Raw genomic sequence first — 7,413 nt, 5'->3', positions numbered from 1 at the left:
AGGGCCCAAGGATGGGTGTGAAGGCAGAGCAAAGCTGTGACCAGGCTCGTTCTGCTGACGCTCCCTAAGGAGTATTAGTGGATTTGTTACAACCAAGAGGCTAAACCAAAGCTTGGGGCAAGCCAACCCCTTTTTGAGAAAGGTCATCTTTCAACTGTAGATCCACACTTAGCCACTGTTCTGTCTGCTTTCACAAAACCTGCAGCTGCTCTGATCACACCACAAAGAGCTAGATCAAGACCTAACCTTTGTGATTCCAAAGAGCAAGGACCTTGCACCCTGTGATGCTCGCTAGGGCTGGCTCTGTGCCTCGCAGGGCAGGTGTTAGCTGTGTGCACAGCAGGAGCAGCGCTGCGGGCGGCGGCTCGGCCACGCTCCATCAGCTGCCGGCAAGAGGGCACATCCTAGCAGGAATGGGCAGGTGGGATGGGTGCCAGGGATTGCTTTGCGGGAAGCATTCTGATACACTGCCTCATAAAATCATAAGGAAACAGGTGACCCTAAAAAAGCATAATGTTTTCTTTGGCTGGAACTGAGAACTTGACCTCAACAGGCACAAGTGATGGGGCGAGCAGAGCCCTGGGCATCCCCAGCCCTTGCCGGGGGCAGCAGCTTGCTGGGGCCTCCTCAGCATGGTGTGAAAGGGGGGTAGCAGGGTGAGACCCCCAGCCTGTGGGGACATGCCAGTGCAGCTGGGCAGCTGGTGATCACTCACAGCTATCTCCTTGGTCTGTGACAGCTCATGACTGATCCCCAGCCTTCTCGTGTTTCCCTTCTCGTGTGCCACAACACGGGGCATTTGCAGTGAGGGCATCCTGGTTGCCAAAGCTGTACCTGTCCTTTCTGAGCCCCAGGCCCTCTGAGCTCCTCCATCCCTCAGAGCCTGGCTGCTGCCGTAAGTCCTACTTGTGATGTTGCCCTCGAGTTGTCTCTGCTGGGAGACAGCCAGCAGGAGCTGGTCATCTGCCACCAGCAGATGGTCTTGGTTTCACCCAGGGGGTTTGGGCCTGAACCATGGCTTGTGGAACTAACATGAGTCTTGTTCTGAGCTGGAGGGGTACAGCTCATGGTTTGAGCTGGATTTTTGTTGCCTCAGCCCCTTCTGAGACGCCTTTTCCCTGCCTGTACATATCGCCCCCTGCTGGGCTTGCATCTGAACGCTCAGCGCTGTGCCGGGCCTGCTTTGGGATGAACCATCCATCTTGTGTTGGCTCCTCACCTGGGTGGCCTTCCAGAACTGAGTTGCACCCGAGTTGTGCTGGTCTGTGAGAAGACAGCGTGGACATATTTTTGCTAAATATAAGGGGCAAAGCCACAGATCGTACTTATTATTCTGCACCACATGTAAGAACTCCAGTACAGCTGCTTCTCGTCTTGCCAAGGGCTCCATGAAGAAGAGCAAGCAATGGCCTGAGGGGGCCTGGCTGCAGAGTGGAGCAGGTCTGGTGTGTACATGGCTGGAAAGCCTGAAGGCACCTTCATTAGCTTTAGGGAGAAAGACAGGATCAGGCTGGGAGGATGCAGGCAGCAGGGAAGAGTGCTGAACACCAGCTACTGCTCTGCCATGCAACAGAGCAGGTGTCATGGGGCTGAAGTGGCATTTGGGGAAGAAACTATAATGTTGTCCACACCAGAACCTGCCGTCTGGAACTTCTTAGTCACCAAACCCTAAGTATAATGAGAAAAGCAGATAGCATTGACTAGTCTTCCTGTGTGAGCTTTGGTATGTCGGTGCCAACGCAGGCCAGGAGGCACCTACCTGGTGTCCTCTCTCAGCTCTGGTGCCCTCCTGATTCCCCTTCCTCCCCCAGTGCCAGCACCTCCCCAGTCACACCGCTGTGATGCTGCTGCCTGGGCACTGGCAGCTTCTCCCCTGGCTATGGCCACTCATGCTAGCACTGCTGGCTGCGAGCTGCACCAAAATGTACTGCTCTGTCGCTGTAAACAGGCTAAAAATATCCCGCTGCTGTTCCTGTGAGGGCCCAGAGCGCAGAGAGGCTGGGAAGGAGCCCGGGGTCAGGCAGCCTCTGGGGACGAGGCGCAGGCAGGGTGTGTGGGGACGGTCCCCAGGGCTCTGTGGGGACAGGGCGGGTGGGAAGAGTCCCAGGGCTTCGGCCCAGCCAGGTGTTAGCCTCATGCCATGTTCTGGCCGACTGGGCCAGCGTTTGGGGGCACAGCTCGGGACGTTGAGCATGGGTACGGCCCAGCAGTGTGCACTGTGCCCATGCCTCCCAGCCTGCCCCAACATCGCAAGGAAAAGCTGAGGATTTGGGTTTTAAAACAACTCGTTGGGTAATTCTGAGCTAGCAGAAGTGTGAGGAGAGGGGAGCTGAGTGTTGAGCCCAGGGAGGACCCAGAACTAGCAGCAGCCCCAGCTGCTGTGCCCCCGAGCAGGGCTGGCTGGCCACACGTGGCCACTGCTCCCACCAGGCTGGCCCCAGGCATGGAGGGCAGCAGACCCCAGCTGGAGGGTGTTTTGTGGCTTCCCGGGACGCTGAGCTCTCGCTGCTCACTAGGAAATTGGGAACCGTAGGGAGTTTTGCACGGGAGGGCTATATCAGCTGGATGGGAGGAATTTTTCCTGAAGTACATTGAGGAATGGGAGGAGACGGTTGGAGGACGGACTGGCTTCCCTTGGAGCACAGGGCACAGCCCTTTCTGGCTGAGCATAAGAGGAGAGAGAGTTCCCAAGCAATATTTTCATCCTCACACTCTTCTGTTTGTGCTGCTGGACAGACTAGTAGAAGGCAATGATGAAGGTCAATGTTTTTCCATCTCTCTGCAGAGCATTTCTGATTTGAAGAAGGGCAGTAGAAGGTTACCACAGGTGGTTACAATAGGTGTCTGACTGCTAGGCTGAGCCATTGCTCTGTTCAGATACCACTGAAGTTATTCAGACCTACAAGATGACAGGAAAGAAAGGATCACAAAACACAAAGTGATTGAGGTTGGAAGGGACCTCTGGAGACCATCTGGTCCAACCCCCCCTCCCTAAGCAGGGTCACCTGCAGCACATTACACGGGACCACATTCAGGTGTGTTTTGAATAGCTCTAGAGAAGAAGACTCCGCAGCCTCTCTGGGCAACTTGTTCCAGTGTCCTGTCACCCTCACAGTAAGTTTTTTCCTTGTATTCGGTTTGTGGTTCTGTATAAACAGGCCCAGCTGGCTGAGCCTTTCCTCATAAGAGGTGCTGCAGTCCCCTAATCATCTTCGCAGCTCTCTACTGGACTCTCTCCAGGAGCTTCATGTCCCTCTGGTACTGGGGAAACAAAACTGGACACAGTGCTCCAGAAGAAAGAACCTATTTGACAGCTTCAGAACAGGACAAGGGCCAGGGTCCCTCTCCTTTTGCAGGCAGCTACTTAGCTGGCCTTTCCTGGAGCATCAGGTTGGGTTGAGAGAGGTGGAGGCAGAAGGGACTCTCTGGGGGTGAGACACAGGTCTGTGCAGCCTGGCTCTGAGCAGCAGCCCCAGCTGCTGCCAGCTTTTTACGGCTTTTAGAAGAGTGATGTTGCCCAGCATAGGAATGTTAGAAGCTGAAGTCATTGTTAACTGGGGTCCTGCAGGCAATACCCTCTGAAGGGCTGTAGGAGATGCTGGGTTTTTCTGGGTGCTAAGTGCCCTGGAAGGTGGGACAAAAATCTGAGCACCACAGAGCACGAGAGCTGGAGGCTTAAACAGCCTGAGGGAGGGCATCGAGGCAGGGAGTCAGCTTCATTTTGCGTCTTATCTTTCTCTCATAGTTCAAAAAATGGCTGAGTTATCATACTTTGATATTATCTTTCTTTAAATTGATTTTTAATGAAAATCATGCCTAGCCTTATGGCTTAACATAGAAAATCTCAAAGGAAGAGGGAATAGGTCCAAAACTGTGAGTAAATGCACATGGAAGGCAATAATCTCATTAAAGCCCAAATGTCCTCATAGCATCCTCTGGTCTTCCCCCCCCCCAAAAAAAAAAAAAAAAATCCAATGAAGCCCAAACCAGCCAGCACTCCAGGTGGGCAGCTGTGGGACCCAGCCCTGCACTCTGACCACTTTGTGTCTGTGTCTCTGCAGCCAGAGCCCTCTCTGCAAGTGTGCAACAGTGCCTGCTCAAATACACCAGGCAGCAAGACGTTTTATTGCAAAATAAATTCAAACCATGATCAGCTGCCTGCTCTCTCCAGAATAAATTTGGTGTGGCGGTGGTCTAAAAGAAAATATATTTTTGCTGCTTGAAACAGTTTCAGTGTAAGAGCACTACATTTAGCATATTTTTCCCATTGCCTATGGTAAAAATACAGCTGAGTGTTGGGGGTCATGCCTACATTAACAGCACTCAGCAATGTGCTTTGCGCTGAGCTCATTCACTTGGGCAGTTCTCCAGTTAATTGAGGATTTCTCACTGTCATAACTCTAGTGCTTCAAGTACCTCTATGCGTTTCATGACTCTCCATCCTGCATCTGATTTAAACTATACGTTTCCTGTACTTATTTCCTGACAGTATTTCTTGCCAGGGCCCACACCACCCACACGTTTGGCACTGTCACTTTCAATCCCCATTGCAAGCGTGTTTGCTGAGCCTGCTGCGGGATGGCAGTCAAAGGAACCGCTGGTGAATGCTGAGGAAAAGGGAAAGCAAATGGCAGAGCGAAGGCTGCTGAGATGTGAAGAGGGACTGGAAGAGGCTGTGACTGCACTGCACTCGCCCTCTTCCCAGCGAGGTTTCCCCACCCCGTCCTGGGTGGGATCTCCACGATCCTGCTTAAAGCCAAGCAGGCGGGCTTGGAGCCCGGTCGCCCCAGGCAGGGTTTGCTGGCTTGCAGGGACACGGGAATAACTTCTGTGCAGGGCAGTGACACGGCTCGGTTCGCTCTCCCCATGGAAGGTAGGAAGAGGTTTCTTTTCTTCCCTTGCTTGTTCTGCACCTCCAGTGTTATTAACCAGAAAATAGGGTGAGAGCTGCTTGGGGGCTGGCGTGGCGAAGGTGTGGGTCCAGCTGCTCCCTCTTGGTTGCAGCTCTTGTGCTCCTGCAGAGTTAGACAGAAAGCGGGAAGTTTTTCCGCTGACAGATTTTATTCGGAATTTCGAAAATAAAATGCAGTTATCGGAAACTCTGAAACCCTGAGCGTCCCCAAGTCAGGGCCAGGGCCCCTCACGCCGCGCCTCAGCCCGAGCCAGGCCGGCTTCGCCTCTGGGGGGCAGCAGCCGCCTGCGCGGCGCCCACACGGCCGGGCCCGGGGCTGGGGCGGCTCGGGGTGACCCCGGCCCGGGGAGCCCGGAGCGGGTGCCTCGGCAGGAGCTGGGTGCCCCCGGCTGGAGATGGGTGCCCCCGATAGGAGCTGGGTGCCTCGGCAGCCGAGGCTGCTCCCCGCCGCCTCAAGGGGGCCCTTTCGGCAGGGCCACCGCGGGGACTGGAATCGCGTTTCTCGCCCTTCGCCCCTCTGTAAATAAATCAAGCTGAGTTTTCAGCCCTCTGTTTGAAGGTGCACTCCGGCCAAGTTTCGAGTCGATTTATTTCTCGTTGTCTTGCGTCGCCCTGGCAGCATGCCGAGCGCGAGAGGAACCCGATCGGCTGCAGGACGGAGCATCTCGCTCCGCACTGGTCCTCCAGGCAGTGGAAAACATACATTTTGTTAGGGGAAAAACACTTATCTTTCAGAAATGAGTCAATTGATGGCATAGGCTATAAATCATGACAAGAACGGGCAGTGTTCCTAGACTGCGCCGAGAGGAATTCACCACAGGAACGCTTTGCACTTGAGCGCTGACACAACGAGCGTGGGGCAGGAGGGCCTGGTTTGTGTGGGCAGGGGATTGCGGCTCCCCCACGGGTAAATGGTGGTGAATGAGCAGCTGTTTCAGGCATTAAAACAAAGTTTTCTGACAGGTGGAAGACGAGAGACAGGTCCTGCTGACACCTCAGTATGGTTCTTCCTGTGGTGCCAGATGTCTCACGGCTGCTGGAGCTGGGATGACCTGAGCATCTCGGTGCAGCCAGCAACCCGAAACACCCTAGGCAGGCCTGATTTCAGCCACCTGGGTGCCAGGGAAGCCTCAGCACCATGCTCCTCATGGCTGCTGGCCTCGCCTGTTGGCGGGGACAGGCCCCACTGGGTACAGGGGCTGTGGTCGGGTGGCAGGGAGCTCCACAAAGGAGCTGCTGCTCATGTGCTGCATGACAGCCGCCAGCTTTCCTTCATGGATCCTCTCCAACAAGAGCAAGGACCCTCTGAAACCTGACCTTCTTTTCTCAGTTTTACACACTGTAGTAATTGCTCCTCTCCTCTGTCAGTGAGCAGCACGGTTACCAGATGATATCCTTGACTTATGCAGCCTAGCCTTGTATGATGGGGCCTTTCCATTTGTTAGGCAAAGCCTATTGGTTTAATTTCTGTCTCATTATTCAAGCTAATATTGAATAGGCTACTGATGGTGGCGCATGAAATTAAATAGTGTGGAAAAAAAAGGCTGACGTGAAGTAAATTCTTGTAAAGGATGGGCAGGGGGTGGAGGTGAACATGCAATGCCCTGCGGTGCCACAGTCACTGCTCCACCTCGCTGGCTGCAGGCGGGGTTTTGGGCAGCGCTGACAGGGACACCTGAGCTGGTCACACACCAGCAGCGATGGCTGCGAGGGGACACGGGCTGGAAGCCACGTCAGACAGCAAATGGCCAAGCTTGTCTCAAACCCACCTCACTCTCCTGCCACTGCACAGCCGTGCCTCTGGAGGTGACACCGGCAGTGTGGTTCCCTCGATGGTTACCTGGGACAGGACGTTCCACACCTACTGCGAAGGACATGAGAGCTGTCTGTCATGGTGGATTTACAATCCCATCACCAGCTCCTCTCAGCCTGAACAGAAATAGGCATCGTGTTCAAGTTTACACATAAATATTAAATTATGTGTAAAGAGGAGTCTGAAGAGTCTGTAATGTGAGCTGTGGCTGATTGTCCAGGGATGATGCCAAGCACCTGTCACGTACAGCCTCCTCTGGGCTGTCGGGGTCCTTGCCACTAGGTGTCACAGCCTGCTTGGGTTTGCAGCAGGGGACCAGAAGTGTCACCAGCGCTGGCGACCCTCGCCCAGAGCAGGCAGCAAAGCTGTTCCTAAAGTTGTTCTGTTGGAGCAAAGTGAACAAAGAGGAGCTTTATGGCTCCTTGTTTCTTTTCGAGCATTTTGGATGCGTTCTGAGATCACACATGTTGTTTGGCAAAGCCAGTGATGCCACCAGGTGAACAGAAAAGTCCCCTTGCTGCCAGCCCCATGGGACCCAGCCACTGGCAGGCTTCCAGCTGCCCTCCTTCTGCTGCAGCAAATGGCAACCTCCATCAGCTGCAGGTAATTTAGCAGAGCACCCTATGTGTTTTTCAAAAGCTCCTCATCGAAAGGGCCACGTTTCTTTGTCAGTCCCACTTGCACAGGC

General features: G+C 54.2%; 1 protein-coding gene across 2 annotated transcripts in view; it reads left to right on the top strand.

The window, feature by feature from the left end:
* The first annotated feature begins 4,803 nt into the window (after positions 1 to 4,803).
* LOC309883631 (rho GTPase-activating protein 7-like) overlaps positions 4,804 to 7,413 on the top strand; it is a 42,570-nt gene continuing 39,960 nt past the window's right edge. For both annotated transcript variants that reach the window (XM_082771883.1, XM_082771882.1), the window contains exon 1: positions 4,804 to 4,873. In XM_082771883.1, the coding sequence (XP_082628009.1) occupies positions 4,867 to 4,873 (7 nt within the window). In that variant the 5' untranslated portion in view covers positions 4,804 to 4,866. The remainder of the gene's footprint in view (positions 4,874 to 7,413) is intronic.

Source organism: Aythya marila, assembly GCF_965140915.1.
Source record: "Aythya marila genome assembly, chromosome: 14".
Lineage (NCBI taxonomy): Eukaryota > Metazoa > Chordata > Aves > Anseriformes > Anatidae > Aythya > Aythya marila.
This window is presented reverse-complemented; position numbering and strand designations above follow the sequence as displayed.